Below are 23418 nucleotides of genomic sequence, written 5' to 3' on the forward strand. Positions count from 1 at the left end.
AAAAATTAGTATACTAGGGTTCCGTATCCAAAACTTGCCAATAGGACCCTACTCTACTGAGTCACAAGGGTATATGTATAATTTGAAACGCAATAACCTCCTAAGGCTCTACGTCCTAAATTTAAGACATATATCGAAGCAAATATCAACTTTTACTAGGTAATTAGAAAGAAAGAAAGAAAGAAAAATGATTTATTAACGGTCCCAACAGTACCACCACCAAACACAAAAAACAATAATATATACATAGGTATACAAGCAAAATCACAATAAATTGCATGGTGATGACACCAATTGTCACCGAAAAAGGGTCTCCACTCAGCATGTGTTGCTACACAGTGGGTGCAGCAACGCTGATTTTCTGCAGAGCCCAAATTTGAGCTAAACGACAGCTCCACTTGTTACATTATAAATTTATAATATAATTAAACAGGTATTTAAATATTACCCACACAGCTAAGACTAAGCCTAGGTTTTAACCAAGTGACGGACATAAGGCACAATGCAAGAGGCACCTGATACTAAAAAAATAAAAAAAAACAAAAATAACATATTATATGCAATACCCATACACATACAGCAAAGGATATTATCAAATATTATTAGAGGAAGGATGTAGCACTGTACGAACTGACTGAGTGTTACTTGAATTTGACGTGGGCCTCAGGAGGAAGTAAACAAACGTACAATAGCGTAAACCGCATCATAGACTGAATGCCATGTTACTTATTTTTATTGCTTAGGTAGTTAAATATATTGCAAATCTAGGTCAAAAGCTTATTAAGTAGTTCAAAATCATCATCATCATCAGCCAGAAGACGGCCAATGGCTGATTTCATCGTTTCACTAAACAAGTTATTAGTAATTCGCCATTTTAACATCCTGTGTGATTTGATCATATCTATTACAGATTTGTTCAAATATTTGTTTTGGTCATTTCCCTGCAACTTATAGATACAATGCCATTAAAAATGCAGGTACCTAAGTGTATGATCTCACTTCATAAAATGTAAACTACTTACCAAGTATATTTTTTGCGTTTAAGTCTTACTTACTTATTACTAATTTATGGCTTAATTTTGCTGTGGATCTCCTTAGCTCTTCCATCGCATTGTGCAACATTTGTCCGGCACGAAGCACGGAAACGATAGCACCCATAAAGTTAATTAGTTGTAGAACAATTATAATGTGATTAGGCCCGCCTTTGAGATCCTAAAAAATTAAGAAACGCTACAAAATTAAGCCTTCTGCAACCGAATATGAAGCCGAAACTGATTCGAGGGCAATCCTAGTAAATAATTTTAAGCTTTTGTTCATTACGTGTTGTGGAGATGACCCGCTTGCTCGTGTGCCTCCCTCTTATAATAATAAAAAGAAAAAACCGACGTGCAAAAATGAGATTAGACAAAGTTCGGTCGAAAATTTTATGTATTATCATTCACTGGCATAGTTTATTATTCATTATTTTATCATAAGTTTCCACTAACAAACAATAATGGATTTAACTTTTCAAACTTTCGTGATTCTCACTCATAGTCAAAATACCATAAACAAATAAACGTAACGTTGCCGAAACGTCGAGGTAAATATTACTCGTGTAAAAATAGCGTGATAAGTCCCGTTTATGGTATTTTGATTAATAATGGATTTATACGAAATAAAAATTATGCATTCATTTATTAATATCATCTACCTACACGGGTAGATTCACGAGATCATTAAGCTATAGTAATTGGTGTGGAAATATTGGGAAGTCACTAAAGGCGATGCGCGGTAAATACCGTAGAAAATGGGTGTGTAAAGATTTTTACCTCTCACATAAACGTAATGCATAACAACAAACTGTATAATTTCTGACAACATAGTAAACGGTTGATATAATTAGTGATATCATACATAAATAGTAGAGATGTGCCGATCATGACTTTGGCCGACTAGCCGACTAGCCGATTAGTCGGTTGTAAAGAAGCCGACTAATCGGCCGACTAGTCGGCCAAGCCGATCACAGTTTTGGGGATTTCCGTGACGCTTTGTTAACCAGCTGATTTGGGCGCAAGTCGCAACCGACGCCTGTAAGCGTCTCGGAACCTGTTTATTTTATTTTATTCGTATTTTTTTATTTCTAGAGATTTGCTTTTGTATCTAACAAAGCGAAGTTTCTGTGAAAAAAATATTGTGTAAAAATAATGCCTACTATTATTGTTCATTAAAGTGAAAGAGCTAAAAAAAATATTTAAATTTAATCATGTCAAAAAGAACGGCATCCGAAAAGGCTATAGAACCGTGTTAGGCACGGGCCCTACACAGCGCTACGTCATCGCGTCAGCACCTCGTACGACAACTCAACGTCACGGCGCAACGTCACGACACTACGTCACCACGCTACGTCGCCGACACAGTGAATTAGGCAATCAGTTTCGAACTAATTACAAAACCAGTGTGCACAGTGACTCGCGGCCTTTCGACACCTAACATCGGGTCCTATAGGACAACACGAAACCATTCGTGATAGTTTAAGTAAAACTTGTATTCTTTTATCATTAAATTTTATTATTATTAAATCCGCAATTATAATTCATCTCCTCCGCTGCTGCCCCCTCCATAATTGGCGCAGTCGTGAGTCGAGCCGAGTCGGTACGCGAAATCTAACATCGATATCCGTCCTGATCACGTTCTACGTGCACGTTGGCTCTTCAAAGAACCTGAGCAGCACAGACGAGGAGACCATTTTGCCGCCTGAGTAAGAGGAAGAAAAGTGACATCGTGAAATGTGGTGGTGAGTACACATAGGGTTTGGTTGCATTCCTGTGTATTTCCCAATATCCAAATTTTTCACCCACTTTCTGCCCGATCTCGGGTGTGCGAACGAAAAGTTCTGCGCACCGCGCGTAGCGATTCTTTTAGAAATTTAAGTAGTATACCAGAACACGAGAAAATGGGAGAAGTAGATATAGATGATATTTTTAAAGCCCTTAGAGTAGTACCAGAGTTCGATGGTAATCCTAATGTTTTGGTTAGATTTCTTAATTTGTGTGATAAAATAATTACGACATATGTGAAACCAGGTGCCGGGAATGATTTAAATAATTTATCCATATTAAATGGAATTTTAAACAAAATAACTGGTTCCGCAGCGCGAACCCTTGCCACCAATGGCATTCCTGACACTTGGGCCGGGATTAGAGAATCACTTATAAATAATTTCTCTGACCGCAGAAATGAAACTGCGTTATATACAGATTTGTCTATGATGACGCAAGGTCGTGATACTCCCCAAGTATTTTATGAAAAATGTCAGCACCTACTGAGCACCATAGTAACTTACGTTCAATTGCACGAATCCGTAGAAACCACCATATCAGCGAAAAGAGAGTTATATAAGAATCTAGCTTTGCAAACATTTTTACGAGGCCTATCTGAACCTTTAGGATCCCGCATTAGATGTATGAAACCTAGTTCTCTGGAACAAGCACTCGAATACGCACAAGCAGAGCTCAATGTAATGTATTTACAAAACAAAAATAAAAACTACGAAATTGCGCAAAAACCTCAATTTTTCCAACAGTTCAACACTAACATTCCACAGAGGCCATACAATAACAACACGCAGCATCTTCAGCAGCAGCGACCTGATAACAATACTAATTTTTTTAGACCTCAAACTAACCCACAGCAGGCTGGCCCATCCAGGACTCAGCAGATGTTTCGAGCATTACCTCGTTCTAACATGTCCACAGGGTTTAAGATTCCCCAAAGACCCATATTTCCCCACCAGAATCAAAATTACCCCAGACCTATGAGCGGTATTAGTCATCCTGTAGCCCGCACTCTAGCCCCAAGTAGAAACTGGAATCAGTACCCACACCGTAATAATAACAATGCAAATACAAATTTACATGAATGCCTATTTTCTGACGAAAGCTACGTTGACAACAACTATTATGCTGACTATGACTATGACTACGACCAATCCCCGGAGTTATATGTACCTTCCGATGATGTCGAACAGATAACTCAAGTTCAGGAACCGGACACCGTAGCTGAGACCCAAGATCCTCAAAATTTTTGCAAGAATGTTACGAAAACTTTACCCGGATAGAAATTAATTCACAAAATCAACAACAGTTGCCCTATGTACAAATACAGAACCCACCTTTAAAATTGCTTATTGATACCGGCGCGAATAAATCTTTTATCAGTCCCGAAGCTGTCAAGCAATTTTACACCGAATATCCACTACAATACGATCCATTTGTTGTGACAAACATACATGCATCCACAATCAATGACTACTCTATAACGATCCCGTCTTTTCCAGAATTTAATAGTGATCAACCGCTGAAATTATTCGTTTATAAATTCCATGACTACTTTGATGGTTTGATTGGCTGTGATTTGCTAGAACAATGGCAAGCCGTGATAAATTACGGAACCCGACAGTTTAGAACCCCACAAGCTATAAACCCGATATGTATGTACACCTCCGGTAATATAAATTTACTTGAATCCGTAATACCCGCAAATTCTTCCATACTAGTAGAAACCCCAGTAGATGTCCAAAACGGCGACATTTTCGTGGAAAGGCAAGTACTTTGTAATTGCATTATAAGTAATTGCATCAGTACCGCAAACAATAACAAAGGTATTGTCGAAATCACCAATCCGTTCCCACATGATGTAATATTCACGCTAACCGAGCCGGTTAACGCTGAGTTATTTAATTCTGAGACCAGGTGTCGTCGCAGTGATGACTCACAGCGAATTTCGCGAGTTGAACACGTGTTATCTCGGTTGCGCACAGATCATTTAAATACAGAGGAGACACTCAACTTAAGGAAACTTTGTACCAAATACGCAGACATATTTTACATAGAGGATGAACCTCTTACATTTACCAATCAAATAAAACACCACATAAAAACCACAGATGAAGTCCCTATTCATAGCAAGACATATAGATATCCGTACATTCACAGACAGGAAGTTAAAACACAAATAGCTAAAATGTTAGAACAGGGAATAATTCAACCATCAACATCAGCCTGGAGCGCACCCATTTGGGTAGTCCCAAAAAAATCTGACGCATCCGGAAAAGTAAAGTGGAGATTAGTAGTTGATTTTCGAAAGCTAAATTCAAAAACAATAGATGATAAATACCCCATCCCCAACATATCAGACATCCTAGATAAACTAGGCAAATGTCAATATTTTACAACCTTAGATTTGGCAAGTGGCTTTTACCAAGTAGAGATGAACCCTTCCGACATTCATAAAACTGGATTTAATGTTGAAAATGGTCATTACGAATTTCTACGCATGCCAATGGGTTTAAAAAATTCCCCGTCCACATTCCAACGCGTAATGGACAACGTATTACAAGGATTACAAAATTCTATCTGTTTAGTATATCTGGACGATATATTAGTCTTTTCCACTTCCCTTCAGGAACATATAATCAATCTGGAAAAAATATTCCAAAGACTAAGGGAATCGAATTTTAAAATCCAAATGGATAAGTCAGAGTTCATGAAACAGGAAACTCCTTATCTTGGGCATATAATTACTCCACAGGGCGTAAAACCCAATCCTGATAAAATTTCAGCTATAAAAAAATATCCCTTACCAAGAACTGCAAAGCAAATAAAGCAATTTTTAGGCCTACTTGGTTATTATAGGAAATTTATTCCGGACTTTGCTCGCATAACAAAACCTTTAACTCAGTGCCTAAAGAAAAATAAAGGCGTAAACATTAACCAGGAATATATAGAATGTTTTGAGAAATGCAAGACTTTGCTTATAAATGACCCCATATTGCAGTACCCAGATTTTTCCAAAGAATTCATCCTTCGAACAGATGCTTCTAACGTTGCCCTTGGTGCCGTCCTCTCGCAGGGACCCTTAACTTCCGATAAACCTATTTCATTTGCGTCCCGTACATTAAATGACAGCGAATTAAACTATAGCACAATTGAGAAAGAACTATTAGCGATTGTGTGGGCAACTCAATATTTTAGACCCTACCTCTTTGGTCGTAAATTCAAAATTATAACCGACCACAAACCTTTGCAGTGGATGATGAACCTAAAGAACCCAATGCCAGAATCACCCGATGGAGCTTGAAACTATCTGAATACGACTTTTCGGTAATATACAAAAAAGGAAAATCTAATACCATCGCTGATGCATTGTCACGTATAGAAATACATAACGAGGTCAGTTCAATGATAGCAAACTCACCTGAAACTCCCAATGTCTATGACTTGGAGGACAGACAGACAGAGACAAACCATACAAGCAACGAAAGTCCAATTTTAGAAATTCCTATTTCTGATGATCCACTTAACAAATTTACTAGACAAATAGTTTTCCGCATCATCGACCGAAAATCACGTATCTCTGATACCCTAACAAAGCCATTTGAAACACATTTAAGGACATACGTTGAAATCTGTAAAGAAAATTTGGAACTGGAGTTAATAACCGCAATTACTAAACATGTTGATCCTAAATATCGTACAGCAATACTAGTCCAGCCTATAGAAGAAATGTATACTATAGTACCTATCATACAAAATACATTCAAAAACACGTCCATGAAATTAGTATTAGTGAAATCTGAAATAGAAAAATGTTTCCAATTTTGAACGACAGCAAGAAATTATCCGTAAATACCACGAAGGTAAGACAAATCATCGCGGTATAAATGAGTCATATTTAGCATTAGCACACAAATATTTTTGGCCAAAAATGCGCGACAGCATTACCAAATACATAAACGAATGCATCGTGTGTGGTCAAGCTAAGTACGAACGTTGCCCGATTCGACCGCAATTCCAGGTAGTGCCGCCGGCAACAAAACCTTTCGTTACCGTCCACGCTGACACATTTACTGTTGAACGCGAAAATACTTAACAATAATCGATTCATTCTCTAAATACGCGCACAGGCATACCGGTTATCTGATGGCACCGCACTTAGTATTGTAAAAGCCTTATTACAGTTTTGCACTCATCATGGCCTGCCTTTAACTTTAGTAACGGATCAAGGTACCGAGTTCACGAACCAGCTAGTTGCAGAAATTCTAAGAGTTCATAAGATTAATCACCACAAAGTCGCGGCGCATGCACCAAACGAAAATGGCATTATAGAAAAATTTCATAGTACTTTCCTAGAACACTTGCGAATACTAAAAACTCGAAAACAGTAGTGAGCACTCGAAACATTTAGTACCTTACGCTCTATTGGCATATAATAGCTCAATACATAGTTTCACTAAATGTCGACCCTATGACTTAATAAACGGACACTTCGACCCACGAGACCCTATTGACATTGACGTAACAGAACTTCTATTGCAGAACTATATTAATGACCATCGTAACAAAAATGAAAACTGTTTATAACCTTGTGCATAATTCCTGTTTAGAGCAACGAGAATCCATAATGACAAGAGTAAATATGAACAGAAATCCTAACATAGAATACTCTCCCCAGCAAGAGGTTTACATACGAAACCCTCTTGCAGATAGACAAAAAATAGCTCCTAGATACACCCATGATACAGTTAAAGAGGACTTACCTGTTCACATATACACTTCCAAAAAACGAGGCCCCGTTCCTAAGTCCCGACTTAAACCAGTACGTAAATCTCAATTGTTACAGGCTTCATCTACCGATGTGGACATGGATCAGCTTGGCCCTAACCCAAGAAATCCACCTTGAAAGTTTCGATGATGGACCTGGAATCCTGCCTTTAAAATGGGACCAACAAAAGTCGTTTCCCACTACCACACATTTTGCAAAGCATTCAGCTTGGCAAATTACATGACGACATTGACCTCATCAAAACACAGCTTACTAACGCAAGTAATTCCTTAGCAAAATACATACATTTCGTTTCTTCCAATCCCAAATTAAATATTGTATGCTAAACTCAATAAGGTTTCGGCGCAGCTGAGTACTTTCTCTAGCAAAAGAGTGCGACGAGGACTTATAGATCCTTTAGGTTCAGTTATTAAAAGCATAAGCGGCAACTAGACCATAATGACGCCATTAGATATGATCATGCTCTCAAAATTCTAAAAAACAATGACAAAAAATTGTCGAAAACTTTTAATGAACATATAAGCTTAAATAAAAAATGGATGGTTGAACATAAGAAAATATTGTCAGCATTGAATACCAATCAGCAAATTTTAAGTAAAGATTTATTAAATTTAAAGAATGACAGTATGTTAAGCAATGGAAAACTGCTGGATTATGCACATCTTGCCCAATGTTTAATATCGTTAGTGAAAATATAAACGACTTATATACCGAATTATTACGTATAGAAAACATATTAGCTTTCAGTAAGTTAAGTAATGTGCACCACTCTATTTAAGTATAAGTTCTCTAAAGGACATGATTGGGAAATTGCACGAGATATATAGCAAAGATCAAATCTTAGATTTAGATACTAGAGATTACTATAGCTTCATAAATGTAGGTTCTTATTTTTCTAAGAATGATTTAGTAGTTGTCCTAAAAGTACCAATTATTTGTCAAGGCTCATTTGATTTTTATAAGTTATGCCCATTGCCAAACAAATACGGGCGCATCCTTATTCCTCCATATCCTTTCATAGCAACCAACCCTCAAGAAATATGTGTACGTAGAGGCAGAATGCCCTAAATCCGGCGACTGGTACATCTGCCAAAAAAACTCAGCCATCAGATTCGTACGGAGCGAGACTGTATTCACAAACTCATTCATTTACAGGAGATAGATGGAACGTGTAAAACCACGCCTATCTCTCTGTCTAAGGAGGCTCTATTGGAGCTGGACGATCAACATTATGCCATAACATTTCCAATCCTACTAAAGTACAAATCAACTGCCAGCAGGAGCAACATATCATTTTGAACGGAAGTTACGTCGCAACTATCCCGCAACACTGCTCTCTCAAGTCTTCACAGTTTACTATAGTAAACATTAATAACAAACTCCGAGGCCAACCACTGAAAATAATGTCAATACAACCAGAAACCAGAAGCCAGCAATCTAGCCCCATGTTGAGAATGAACTCTATCAATTTGAGCAATCTTGAAGCTATCGAGCAACAAATATCTATGGAAAAGCCGATCGAGACAAATGCGATCCAATCTTCAACCCTCTACCACAACTACATTACCATTGTACCTTATCATACTATTCGGAGCAGGTGTAACAGCCTTCATACTATATCGAAAACATCGAGCCAGAGCGAAAGTCGATATCAAGCAAGATAAATAGAGCTGAAGAAAGCCGCTACATTTGCACTAAACCTAGCAAATAGTAGCTCGACTTAGAGGGGAGGTGTTAGGCACGGCCCTACACAGCGCTACGTCATCGCGTCAGCACCTCGTACGACAACTCAACGTCACGGCGCAACGTCACGACACTACGTCACCACGCTACGTCGCCGACACAGTGAATTAGGCAATCAGTTTCGAAACTAATTACAAAACCAGTGTGCACAGTGACTCGCGGCCTTTCGACACCTACATCGGGTCCTATAGGACAACACGAAACCATTCGTGATAGTTTAAGTAAAACTTGTATTCTTTTATCATTAAATTTTATTATTATTAAATCCGCAATTATAATTCATCTCCTCCGCTGCTGCCCCTCCATAATTACCGTAGACACACATACATGCGTTGCGCAAGGTTATAACAGAAGACCGAAGGGTATATACCTCCCCCTTTGCCTTGCATTTGTAACTACGAGAAAGCCTTCGATTAGATCGAGACTTGGGCTGCTGCAGGCAACCCAGCGGTCCAAGTTTGACTACCGGTATGATCGAAGTGTTGGAAAGTCTCTGTACGAAAACGCCACTAAGTCCGCCGACTACCGGACTAAGAGCACGACGCCTATTCCTCTGCAGCGGGGAGTCAGACAAGGAGATGTGATCTCTCCGAAACTGTTCACTGCTGCACTGGAGGATGCTTTTAAGGATTCTGAACAGGGAAGGAAAGGCATTAACATTAAATGGCGAGTACTTAATCACCTTCGATCGAATTCGCCGACGATAATTGTGGTCATGGCTAAGAGACCATGGAGGATTCAGTGCTATGCTCGCCGACCTCAGCAGTTTCGACGAGTTGGCCTGAAATAAACATAGACAAGACGTAAGTCCATGTCTAAATGTCCATGTTGTTGCAACTTCCGTAATAGTCAGAGGCTCTGCGCTCGAAGTTGTTGACAACTATGTATACCTCAGACTAACAGTCCGATAGGTAGATCCAATTTCGAGAAAGAGATCACTTCGTCGAATCCGGACTCGGCTGGACAGGCGTTCGGGAAGCTTCGCAGTGTCTTTTCTTCCAATTTATCGCAGTGTTTGAAGTCAAAAGTCTTTGACCAAATGTGTGTTGCCGTGATGACTTACGGATCTGAGACGTGCGTGGTCGCTAACGATGGGCCTCATGAGGAAGCTCAAAGTCACTCAGAGGGCTATGCACGGGTTTCTCTGCCGGATAGAATCCGAAATGATGATATCCGCAGTAAAAACTAAGGGTTACCGACATAGCCCGAAGAAATTGCGAAACTAAAGTGGCAAGTGGGGCGGGCACATTGCTCCGCAGAACTGATGGCCGATGGGGTCAGAAGGTTCTCGAATGGCGTCCGCGGACCGGAGAACGAGCTGTCGGTAGGCTCCAACAAGATGGAGCGACGACCCGGTTAAGATCGCGGGATCGCGATGAATGCGGAAAGCACACAGACTGGTCTAAGTGGAGAGCCTTGGAGGAGGCCTATGTCCACAGTGGACGTCTTTCGGCTGACATGATGATGTCAAACAGAAAGTCTCGTGTAGGATTTTTGAACAATTAGAACAATGATTCCCGTAAAAGTCAAGTAGGTAGAACTATTGACAAAAATATAATTTCCCTTGTGGGCAAGGAAAACAGTAAATACTACAAAAATTAACAGCTTACCTACATGAAAATAAATATTTTATTGAAATAACGTACAAAGTAAGAAGCCGGATAGTCGGCGCTTTTGCCGACTATTCGCCGACTAGTTCGGCCGACTACGAAAGTGGCCGGATAGTCGGCTTTCCCGACTAGTCGGCGACTAGTCGGCACATCTCTAATAAATAGGTAGCTAAATTGAATGTTTAAAATACAAAATGTACATTTTATATTTTATGTTCGAAAAATTAACAAGTGAGATAAATTCCGCAAGACAACGGTGCTCATTTTCCGCGTGGTAGATGAAACACACCTAACCTATTTTTAAGTCTTACACAGTAGGTAGGATATTATGCCGAAGGGATATATTTCAATCACTATACAAACAAAATTTGTTAGGTAATGAGTGTTATGCAATTGTACGTTATGCTTTTCTACAATTATTATGCATATTAAATGATATTGTAACGGATAACTCACGTCTTAAACGGAGATTAGCTCGACATGTTTCGGGCTATTTCGTAGCCCTTCTTCTCAGGAGCACGCGACTCGGCGGCTGCCGCAACACGCACACTCACGCCACCGCTCTGCTCGCGCGCGTGCTCCTGAGAAGAAGGGCTACGAAATAGCCCGAAACATGTCGAGCTAAACTCGGTTATCCGTTAAAATATCATTTAATATGAGTGAGTCTCACGGTAGTTTCATGTTCAAAATTATTATGCAGTTTGTTGGTGGAATGAAGGGAATTTTGGGGAGGAGCACTGCTTACCATAAAGCACAGGTTTACCTATTTCTATTCTAGTTTTTATATTATTTTTCTTGTTTTCATTAATATTTTTTTTGTTAGGTAGTTTCAATAAACTTTATAACAACTTTGCGGCTAACTGCCATTCATATCCACCTGTTTTCACCTAGGTATGTTTGACAAATAAACGTATTTGAATTTGAAATATAATTAGTTAGCCGCGAAGTGGTTATATATATAAAAATACATAATTATTCATCAATGTTCAATCAGTAACTTCCCTTAGAAATATATATGAAAGTATTGATACAATATAATTATATACGAAACTATAATAAAAGTAATTATTATCTCACCATAACTAATGCCATAATTGAAGTTATACCACGATAACACAAGAAGATGTAAAATAAAGATAAACTGAAGAGCGAGAACAGCATCTGTAAAACAAACAATACGTGAAAATTGTAAATATTACAATACAAATGAGGTACTTGTGCTTAAATAAATAGCTGGACAGTACTAACTTGAATTCCAAAGCATTGCCGCATATTTTTGCTTGACTCTTGCAAACAATCGTAAGCTTGAACAGATGTTATTACAACTTCTAGCTGCCGACTATAGTTCACTTTTCCACTTTCTAGGACATCGTCACTATTTTCGTCAAAGATCTTAAGTGATTCTATTAATGTTTCCTTCATTTGATTCAATGCTAAAGCAGTAATTGTGATCAAAGCATTGAATGTAGACAATCCAACATAGAACTGAAATTCTCTCCATACTGTCAAAACAGTTTGTCCAGCAACTATGACATAATATTGCGGGTCATCGAGGGGGAATGTGCCCATATTTATTATAACAGCTGCTAAAACAACGAAAGTAGAAGTAACAATAATGATACAGTTTATGTAACTCCGTAAAGTGAGTTTGTGCAGTTCTCTCGCATATACTCTTTTATTTTCACAAAAACCATGCACGAGGTTAATATTTGTCATGATGCTCTGAAATTTTACTGATTGGATGATACCTATGATGATATTAAGCAAGGTCGTTATAGTTGTCAGCATATTGTAGGTAAACTCGTGAGCAAGGAGCATTTTGTTTGTGACGAAGGGTTTGTGAATTATATAATTAGTAAAATGTAGAAAATAAGCAACATGAATGATTGCCGCAATAGTGACTTGTAGCGTCACCAATAGTTTCGCTTGTTTGCTTAATGTCCCGAAATTTCGATAAATGCACATAACATTTTCTACTACTATTAATTTGTTCAATAGTTTAATTTTAAATGTTTGTTCTGGCATTTCTATTTACGTCTGTATTTGATGGGACTTCAAAATAAAGTTGATAATGATCGATCACTCATGGAATTTCACGGAGCACTTTCATTATTGGTTATTATGAAAAGTGTCAACAGGGACTGCTAGAAATGACTGAAGGAAGTAGAATGAACAATAACATATTAAAAATACCGGTTATATGTAACTAGCGTTTACCCGCGGCTTCGCACGCGTAAACTATTCGATCTGGTAGTTACAACTGAAATTCCGTTATTTTACAAAATTCCCGTGGGAAACCCCAAAATTTAAATCGTAATCTTCATTGAAGTGTCGTGTTAAGAACAACTATTCCGTGGGAATATTGGAATAAAAGTAGCCTATGTGTTATTTCAGACATCCAGCTATCTACATACCAAATTTCATCCAAATCCGTCCAGCCATTTTAGCGTGAAGGAGTAACAAACACACACAAACTATCGCTTTTATAATATAAAGTAAACTTTCGCATTTATAATTATAATATAATAAGTAGGATAAGTAGGATTAGTAGGATAGTCAGTCACCTGCTTATAGATCTAGTGAATAATGATTTTTCAATGGTGTGTGTGAAGTTCCCAATCCGCACTGGGCCCGCGTGGGAATTACGGCCCAAGCCCTCTCATTCTGAGAGGAAGCCTGTGCTCAGCAGTGGGACGTATATAGGAAGGGATCATGAAGAAAAGTTCATTTAGAAACATTAAGGCTGGAAACAGTGCTCGACTTACGGTACGTCCTGACCATCAGCGCTGACCGTCGGTTGCGAAAATTCATTCAGTGCTACGCTGACGGCGAACTGCGACGCGTGTGTACAGTTCACAGGTCGGTCGCTCCGCTAGCGAAGCACTGAACGCATCCATACAATCTCATAGCTCGACGGTCGACCGACGCCGCGCGACCGACGAGCCGGAACGACGGCTCGACCGACCGTACGCGCGCACCAAATCATGCGCGTACCGTCAGCGTTGCTGTGAGCGCATTCATAGACTCGCATAGATATAGCTACGCTGACCGAGGCTGACTGTTTCCAGCCTAAATAGGGCCCGTCAATGTATCGGCACAGCAAGAGCTTCACTTCGAACAACTGCTGTAAATAAAAAATATACTTGCTTAAAAATAAATTATAGAATTATTATTTAATAAAAATAGTTTTATTATTTTATTAGGTACAGTTTATTCGTGTAAATAATGAATTTCAAACAGTTTTATCTCTTACGGTAGGCAAACAGCCTCAAGGAACGTCATAGGTACTAAATATGTATGGAAGCGTTTAATCTTAATAATTTTAGGTAATATTACCACTTCAATTAAAAAAAATATATTTATGTGCTTTTACTCTTTGGGTAACGTATTTTCGATATCAGTTTGTTTTTCTGATATCTGTTATATATACAGAATAATTGCCTGGCTACACTTAACGATTACACCCTGTATAAAGATGTTTCATAGATCTACTATATAGGACAGTATCTACTCTACATCAGTATTTAGTACCCGCACTAAAAATAGGAAATTCCTGTATTATCAAAGTTTTACTAATACCTATTGTGTACGTACATGATTACAACGCAGGTCTAGAGGGTTCCGTTTCCTAACGGATATCTTAGTGGGGAAATTGAATTAATCCATACATTGAAATTATATCCTATAGTTTAATTCGTTTAATCCTCAGGCGAAAATTTATCATTCAACTTGTGTAATAACTTACTCTTCTTCTAATTTATAATGAGTCACTCTTTCGACAACGTAGCCGTGGAATTTGACTCCAATTTCCCTGCTAAGACATCTTTATACGAAGCGATGGCTACCTTGCCCTTTGTATGTTTCTATAACTAAACCTTGAAAGAGTATTAATTATTATTATCAGAGATAGAAATTCGTGTAGCCCAGTAAAAGGCATTCAAACTATCGAGAGGAATCGAAGTAACTTGATCCATCATTGATTTTTGGTCTAATATTTCTATATTACATGGAATCCTATTTCAGGCATAAAGGTCAACTACTTACAACAAAGCTATTTACATACATGTTTCTGTTCTGGAACTCAAATAGTTAGCATGCTTGATGGATTAAATAAAGAGTATAAAAACACCCGCATCGTCTAAACTAACAGAAACATTCCGTTCAGTAACTGTATAGTATAAGCCATGAATCGTCTTTTTCTAATAGGTTTATGTACAAGTTTAGTTTATAGTTCTAGTGTGGATGTAAGAACTTACGATGGCTATAAAGAGTATCAAGTTACTGGTGCTAAGGTTGACCTCGATCAGTTTGAAGCAATTATTAACGAATTAGATGTAAGTAGATACTTCTATAGCTGTGAAGAAGAGTCTACACGTTGACACTGCCAAGATGGTGTGGGCGCTAATTCCCACGTGGTCCCAGTAGGTACGCATTTGGAACTTTTTATACTATACGTGATTTTGTATTATTTATTATATTACAGGAACCATTTCTCTTCAAACGCTACAGCGCTACGTCGCTACAAACAATTGTGTCACCTCAAATGGTACACTTTTATGAAGAAACTGTTAAAAATACGAAACTAAAGTCCACACTGGTTTTCAATGACCTTGCTCAGTAAGTTTTAGTCTGTGGCGTTTTGAAAAAAAAGCGTACCCTTTCTTTTTTTTATATTTTGGAAAAAATATGGTTTTTCCTGTTTAAAAGCAAGAGCACAATCAATTCTGATAGTTTAAAAAAATGTCCCCAAAAGAAAAGTTACTTTTGCAACGTTTTATTATACTTACACTCAGTATGGGCGTGACAAGGGGACATTTTTTAAACGATCAGAATTGATGATGCTCTTGATTCTGAGTAGGAAAAACCATATTTTTCCAAAATTTAAAAAAAAAGAAAGGGTACACTTTTTTTTGACTTCAAACTGAAATAAAATCACCGAGTGAGGGTAGGAGCCTACAGCAACCGTTGTGATGGCGTAATGACGTACATACAGGGTCGGTCGTATTATGGGGAGGGCATCCGGGGCTACAGCCCAGGGCCCTCCACATAAAAGGGGCCCACACTTCGGAATTTTTTTCAAATTCCGACGAGTAAACACTGTAAACAACTTTTCCTTCGGTTTTTTTTCGCTGTTTTACCTTTACCTATAGTAATTTGTACAATTGTTCATTTTATTTGGAAAATACTTTTGGGTTGTAGCGGTGGGGTCTCCACTGCTTTGTTGCCCCAACACCTCCGGCCCTGCTCACGTAACTAGTACTTGGGTGTACGGGGTATTGTCCCAAAATTACAATAGGCAAAAAAAAAATTAGGGCGTGATTGCGTGATTATATACCATAGTAAAAGAGAAGTAAGTTCACTACAAACAAAAGTAGGTACATCGCGCGGCTTAAATGTGTGCGCGCCGGATGGCGCCGGTAAGCACGCACCCGCCGCACGCACACACTAATAATTTAAGGAGGATTAAGTTTTCTGTACTCAAGTCAAGGCTGCGCTGCCGTCGGTGCCGTACGTTTTGATTTTAGCTCGCTCGTCTTGCGCTCGCTTCGCGAGATGATCACCTTTTACGTTCGCGTACTCGTACTTACGTACTTTTTTTGTATTAGGTATAGTTGTAAATTAGTAGTATATAAGTGTAGTTTAATAGTTTCGTGCATGGACACATCAAAAAATGTAATAATAGATACCTACCTACCTAACTATAAACAATATAGTTATAGTATTATGTGTATCTAAACATATGTAAGTACACAGTCGTCGTCACCACTCCGGCGAATTTATAAGTAATATTTTTAAATTTAGTATAATAATAATATAGCGGCATAGTTTGTCTAGACACAGATCTAAGACAATTTTAACTTAACTTTCGTACTAAAATTATTTGCCGGTAGGTAATTAATCTAAAATTAGACATCGACAACCCTAAGCGTCCGGCCGGAGTAGGCAGTTAAGTCTTCTAAAGGTTCGGAGTGGACATACTTCTCCTCTTTTACTATGATTATACGTTGCGTCATAATAATATTATCAGAACTTATAACATAAATCCCGTCAATTGACGTAGCATCACAGTGCTCGCTTTAACGTGTTAGTTAAATATTTTGCTCAAAATTATTAACGAGTGATATTTTATTAATTAACGTTATAAATTTAAGGATTATTCGCCTGGAAAAAGAAAGTCCGTCCCGGAGCAAATCATTCTCATGGAACTCGTACTACGACATCGACGATGTAAGTTTAAAGTATACATAACTAGCTATATAGCCATTATACATAATAATTCAGTACAGATAGTTTGAGTCCGGGAAAGGACATGGGATATTTTTTATCCCGGAAAATTGCATAGGTAGTTCCCGCGCGGGGCATCGATAAACGAATACTACGCGGACGGATTCGCGGACATCCGCTAGTTTAACCTCCTGGGGTTCAAAGTGATAATACTAGTACATATTGTTAGCAAGAAAACAGAAAACTTATATCTTTTGAAAAAGGAATAGTGTCATTTTCTCTGTATCATTCAAATTTACAAAAAAATAAATTCAACTTTATCTATGAGACATTAAGTTTTAAATGTCGATGTCATATTTTGTTGTATGGTGGGCCGCAGGAGGAACTTCAGAAAACGAGACATTATGTTCGAATAACGTTCGCAGTTTGTGTCGCGTGTGTCGTTGCATGCAGTGTCTGAAACACTCTCCATTTAAACATACAATCAATGTTAAACGCAAGTTATTTCGTTTAACGTTGCCTTCTCTATTATTTACACTAAGTGGGCATTTCTATCTACCGTTGTACCCCGAGTTTATCTCTCCGATGTCAACAAAATTTGGAAGGTAGACTCCGATGATTCCGAGCTGGAAAAACAAGGTCTCCAGATGTGTCCCCAAAATATTGTATGGATATGTCCGTTTGCTACACATTTTTCTTAATAATTTTCGTAACAAAACGGACACATCCATACAATATTTTGGGGACACATCTGGAGACCCTGTTTCTCCAGCTCGGAATCATGGACTGAGTCTACCTTCCAAATTTTGTTGAAATCGGTGAGATAAATTTAGGGTACAACGGTAGATAGAAATGCGCAAGTATATACCTACTTACTTAATTTATTGAATCAGGAACAGGCACGCAGAGGTCCATAACAATAAACTAAAAATAATTAGTTTGCACATCTGCTAACTTCTGACACGCAACTTAGCCTCAGGCACGACTATGCAAGAAATGTGTGTTCATGCAGATCCTCCACCTCCACACTGTAAGAACATCTATATACTATCACCACACTACACTGACGCGTTTCGAACTCAACCAGAGTTCATCCTCAGAGTGTTGATACTATTCACCATGCCAGATGTTAGTCTAACGGATGGAGGAGCTACATGCACATTTTTCGCATAAACGTAGCTATCATAAGTTCGCGGGTGAGCAAAGTAATTGTTTTAGTTCAGTATTATTTTCTAGATTTACGGTTATGTGCAAAACATGAGTGTGACGTATCCCGAATGGACGGAGCTGGTCATTGGCGGAGAGAGCTACGAGGGTCGTCAAATCAAAGGACTACGGATTAACACCCCCGAAGGAAGGGAAGGCAAACCAGTCATCTTTATAGAATCCGGTAAGTGCATTCAAAGTCGAAGCCAAGTATCCATTTATTTTGCACATCCGTGTCTCAAAAGGAAAAAAAATAATCCTTTCAGGATCCCAATGTTGTCCGTCTGTCAAGGCCATTCTTCTCAAGAACGCGTAGAGGATATCAACATAGTAAAAGATGACTCCTCTTTTACTATGGTATCAAGCTGAAAATATATCAAATACTCAGCTATTTATCAAATAATATCAAATAATCTGCTATTCGTTGAAGCAATGAAAAATCAAATGATACAGTCACTTATTAGGGTGTTCCCATAGTTTCGGCAATAACTGAAAACCTACAAGATACCTCCGGTTGTCCTAGAAACTTGAAATTTGACATTACGTAACGTTTGCTTAATAAAATTGAAGATTTAAAAACAAAAAACGTAAAATTATTTATTGAACAGACGAGACTGTGTCCATATAAACCATGGTGTAGTTGTCTCAGAGACTCACGGTGGTTATTATTCAAAAAACATACTTGAATGGGAATAATCTTGATTTTTCTTCCCTATTTATGATTTTTTTCAATCTCAAAACTTTACAAAGGAATACACGCACGTGAATGGATAACTCCCGCAACAACGACGTACTTCATCAATCAACTTCTGACGAGCGAGGACCCTGACATCGTGACTCTTAGGAATCAGTTCGACTGGCGCATCTTCCCTTCTGTGAATCCTGATGGCTACCATTACAGTTATACTAGAGTAAGTTAGCTAAAAAAAGCCGTGGTGGCCTAGTGGTTTGACCTGTGGCCTCTTAAGCAGAGAGTCATGCGTTCAAACCCCGGCTCATTGCTGTTATTTTTAAAATGCGAAATTACATTTCAAAATTTCCCACGAGCTTTACGGTGAAGGAAAACAGGTAGTGTGCAGGTTTTCTCACGATGTTTTCCTTCACCGCAAAGCTTATGGTAAAATTTTAATGTGATTTCGCGCCTAAATTCCGACAAACTCAAAGGTGCGAACCCGGGTTCGAAGGACCAACTACTGCCTACCCTCACTGCACGCCAATCGAACCACGAGCTCTGCTGAGAGGCCATTGGGCGCTAGGACACCAAGGCTTCAAAAACGTATTTTACTCAAAAACCTATTAATTTTTATGAACCGCTTATGATTATTACATTTTTGTTATGATTTCAAACTTTCAGGACCGTATGTGGAGGAAAACTCGATCAAAATCTGGTAACGGGTGTTACGGGGCGGACCCAAATCGCAACTGGGATTATAATTGGCTAAGTAAACTATCTACAAAAGCACTTTACTTGCCACAGATATAGGTTACACTAGATAACGCAAACACCTCAATCTGTATGAAAACCAACCGTGTCACTTTTTTATATCTACTGTGACGTCTCAAGAGCGAATTAGCGATGTCAATTCCCCGATGTCCACGCGTTCAAATGCGCCGCCCGCCCGCGCTGTGGGGCTCGAGTCAGTCAATAGTCATGATTAGTTAGTTAGCGGTCAGTCTTTGTATTGGGGCTCTGTACGTTTGGTCGGAGTTCGGACACGCGAAGTAGATGCATTTGCGTAGTCTAGTGTAATCTATATCTGTGTTATTTGCATTGGCTTTATTACGATTTCTTTTAACTAGCCTGGAATAGTGTCTCATTTATGATTTATTTATAGTCTCATAATCAATAATAATCTCAGTAATGCTCAAAATTACGAGGTGGAAAAATTAATATTTGGTATATAGGAAACTTTCCGGTATATAGGAAAAGACCTAACATGAATATTACATTTTTTCAGAGCACGGCGCAAATGACAGACCCTGCGATTATCAAATCTACGGCGGGTCGAAGCCGTTCTCCGAGATAGAAACCAGGACCCTATCAGCTTACATTTCTGGCATCGAGAACCTCCTCGGTTATATAGCTTTCCATGCTGACGCGCAAATGCTCCTCGTGCCTTACTCAGATTCCGCGGAACATTCTGATAATTATGACGATTTGGTAATGTAGTTTTCTTGCTCATACTTGCTGCAGATACTGACGACAATATGGGTGGGTGGTTGTCCACTTCGCTGACAAAAGAAATGAGATCCAAATGGATGTCAAGTTTTATTGATAATCCTGAAATTTATTTTAAAATAAAATGGATAGAATTTCTAAAATAAGTAACTACCTTTTCCCAAACTTTTTTGACTAGGGATCACTTTGGTTTCATTACCCATATTAGATCCAAAAAAGATTGAAAAGAAGCTTTAACCACAAAACTTTATTCGAAAATGTTAAAAGTTAGGTTTGGGTACGTATTACTGAAAACACATTAGGGTTATTTAAGTAGAGATTTTTGAGCCTGCATCTTCTAAACAAAGATCGCAAACCTCATTAAGCTTTGGCGGAATACGCCAGTTCATATATTTATGATGCTATTAAAAAATCGAACCAACACTTACTTATCAGAATAAATTAAAGATTTTACTCGGCCAGTTTGAAGTGGCTCCGTGTTTCGTGTAGGTACCTAACGTTTTTTTGTTTGAACTTGGCTTGATCTTTTACACTCACGTTGCACGTTACGTTACATACATATACGTTTTTTCGTTTGTAGGTTAGAATCGGTAACAAGTCCTTACAATACGGCTATAAAGTAAACGGCGCTAAATATGATGGGCCTGCGTCAGCTGCAGAATTGTTGTGTAAGTTGTATTTTATCATAAGTTTTATCCGACTGATATTATAAATGCAAATATTTGTAAGTTTGTCTGTTTGTTTGTTTATTTGCTTATTTGTTACCTCATCATGTCTAAACCACAGAACAGATTTAGATGAAATTTGGTATACAGATAGGATAGTTTTTATCTTGCAAAATTGCATAGTTCCCGCGGGATAGCAATAAACGAATTCTACGCAGTCGGAGTCGCGGGTAACAGGCTAGTAAATCATAATGTTGAATATCATAATTTTTTAGTAATTATATTGAAAATCATAATTCAGTTTGGGCAGCTAGAAAATGGGGGGACAGGGGGCGAGGCCCCACAAGGGCAAATAAAAACAAATATTCGTAACAGGGTAAATTTTTATTTTGTTGTTTTTTTTTTCATTTTAAGTTCCTCATTTTATACTAAATTTTCATACACTGTGTAACTCAATGGAAAAATTTGTAGGACATAGTGTCAAATTGGGCTTACCATAGTCAGAATAAGCAACTTTACCAATTCACCAAATTGAAATCTGGGAAAAGAAAGATACCTATCGACAAGAAAATAAAAATTGGCCCAACAATGTATTATTTATTGGTAGTTTTGGTTAGGATTAACTTGTGTCTAAATAGGCAATTGGTTATGCGTAAAATGAGGATTATGTTAAAATTAGTTTTATGCCTGTCAAAAATATGAATTTTATGCCACCTAGTATGAACACGCAGTGATTGGATAAGAACTTTGAGTTAAACTTTTTTTTTTTGTAGACAAAGCATCGGGCGGCAGCATGGACTGGGTGCGATTCGCTCTTGGCACTCCACTGGTATACACATACGAGCTCAGAGGCTATTATTTCCATTGGCCTCCCCAACTGATCTATCAACAAGGCGACGAGGTCACCCAAATGATGCTGGGACTTGCCCAGGGCTCGAAGGATTTGGGGTATCTTAAGTAAAGGTTTCAAAGGAAATTAGTAGTCCTAACTAAAAGCTAAAAATATAATATTTGCGTAAACTTTTAAGATACTACAGCCAGTTATCTGTAAGCTTATTAAAAATGGAACTCAGCAAATTAGCAATTGAGCTATCGATTTTTTATTTATCAGTGATGGGTATATAATAAAGGGCAAAGAAAGTGCTATATTAAATAAGTGTAAAGAAATTAAATATTTTTTATTTGTTTAAACAGTATTTATGCTTACACTTAAGGAAACAAAGTCTTGGTTTTTAAATCTAACATGAAATCGAAATAGACAAAACTTTCGTAAATGTAACAATAAATGTAACTTGGTTATAAAGTCCATTACATACAACCTTTTCATCTATAGTCACAGCCTTGGCACCTACCTCAAACCAAAGACCGTATTGTCTAACGTTCCTGACGCTCGCGATCGCAATCAAATGACAGTTTTTGTATGCCAAAACTGTCATTTGATTATGATCGCGAGTGTCAGAAGCATTAGGCAATACGGCCTCTGAGGCCGTATTGTCTAACGCGCTGACGTTCGCGATCGCATTCGCTATTTCTTTTTACCTAGAGGCCGTATTCTCTAACGCGCGGACGCTTGCTATCGCATTCATTATTTCTTTCTGTCTAATGGTGTTAGATGGTGACAGAAAGAGATGGTGAAAGCGATGGCAAGAGCCCGCGCGTTAAACAATAAGGCCTCAGAGGCCGTATTGCCTAACGTTTCTGACGCTCGCGATCGCAATCCAATGTCAGTTTTTGTATGCGAAATCTGTCATTTGATTGCGATCGCGAGCATCAGAAACGTTAGGCAATACGGCCTCTGGTCTTATACCGTATGACAGAAAGAAGTGAAGGCATCGTTTTCACCAGAGATGTGCGGGGATGTGTTGCGGGGAATGTGTTGTTCATGAACCAGTAGAAACGCTTAATTTACCTATTCACTCACAGCACAGATCTGGTGAAAATAGCTGAGTTGCCATCTAATCGGCCGGCGTAACATTTTGGACGGTGTTCGGCTCCGGATGGGTGTTAAAAAATGTTTCTTCCTCTATCACGAGATTGTCCTGGAAACAATAATAGATAGCATTGCATCAAGCGCATGAATATACAGGATGTCTCTGACCATAGGGTTTTAAATTCAAGGTTCAAATCTACTCACAAAACTAAGCTATACTTTTGTTTTGTACAATTTTCAAGAAACATAATTTTA

At 38.3% G+C, this 23418-nt stretch overlaps 3 protein-coding genes across 4 annotated transcripts in view; 1 reads left to right on the plus strand and 2 right to left on the minus strand.

Moving 5' to 3' along the window:
* Positions 1–1055: 1055 nt before the first annotated feature.
* Positions 1056–15476, minus strand: LOC141427950 (uncharacterized; the record flags this gene model as incomplete). Its single annotated transcript, XM_074087561.1, is given in 4 exon segments — positions 1056–1212; positions 12036–12119; positions 12207–12544; positions 15413–15476. Coding segments are annotated over 3 exon segments (562 nt in total), but the record flags the coding sequence as incomplete, so codon positions are not given.
* On the plus strand, positions 15238–22394 carry LOC141427949 (zinc carboxypeptidase-like). Of its 2 annotated transcripts, XM_074087559.1 has the most exons (9): positions 15238–15292; positions 15442–15575; positions 17111–17186; positions 18420–18573; positions 19140–19300; positions 19744–19831; positions 20348–20550; positions 21149–21236; positions 22007–22394. In XM_074087559.1, the coding sequence occupies exons 2-9, from the start codon at positions 15502–15504 to the stop codon at positions 22192–22194; spliced, it is 1032 nt and encodes a 343-aa protein (XP_073943660.1). In that variant the 5' UTR covers positions 15238–15292; positions 15442–15501; the 3' UTR covers positions 22195–22394. The 2 variants fall into 2 exon arrangements, with proteins under 2 accessions (XP_073943660.1, XP_073943661.1); XM_074087560.1 differs by lacking the exons at positions 15238–15292; positions 15442–15575 and having other exon boundaries at positions 17124–17186; positions 18407–18573.
* LOC141427948 (uncharacterized) overlaps positions 22387–23418 on the minus strand; it is a 33143-nt gene continuing 32111 nt past the window's right edge. The window contains exon 26 of the mRNA XM_074087558.1: positions 22387–23272. Within this exon, the coding sequence (XP_073943659.1) occupies positions 23189–23272 (84 nt within the window). The 3' untranslated portion in view covers positions 22387–23188. The remainder of the gene's footprint in view (positions 23273–23418) is intronic.

This window comes from Choristoneura fumiferana, chromosome 5, assembly GCF_025370935.1.
Source record: "Choristoneura fumiferana chromosome 5, NRCan_CFum_1, whole genome shotgun sequence".
In the NCBI taxonomy this organism is placed as follows: domain Eukaryota; kingdom Metazoa; phylum Arthropoda; class Insecta; order Lepidoptera; family Tortricidae; genus Choristoneura; species Choristoneura fumiferana.

Excerpts from the sequence above, each read along its gene's own strand:
- LOC141427949 (XM_074087559.1), top strand. The coding sequence starts at position 15,502 with ATGGTACACTTTTATGAAGAAACTGTTAAAAATACGAAACTAAAGTCC. Across the intron at positions 17,187-18,419 it reads CGTACTACGACATCGACGAT|ATTTACGGTTATGTGCAAAA; the intron begins GTAAGTTTAAAG and ends ATTATTTTCTAG. Across the intron at positions 19,832-20,347 it reads CTGGGATTATAATTGGCTAA|AGCACGGCGCAAATGACAGA; the intron begins GTAAACTATCTA and ends ACATTTTTTCAG.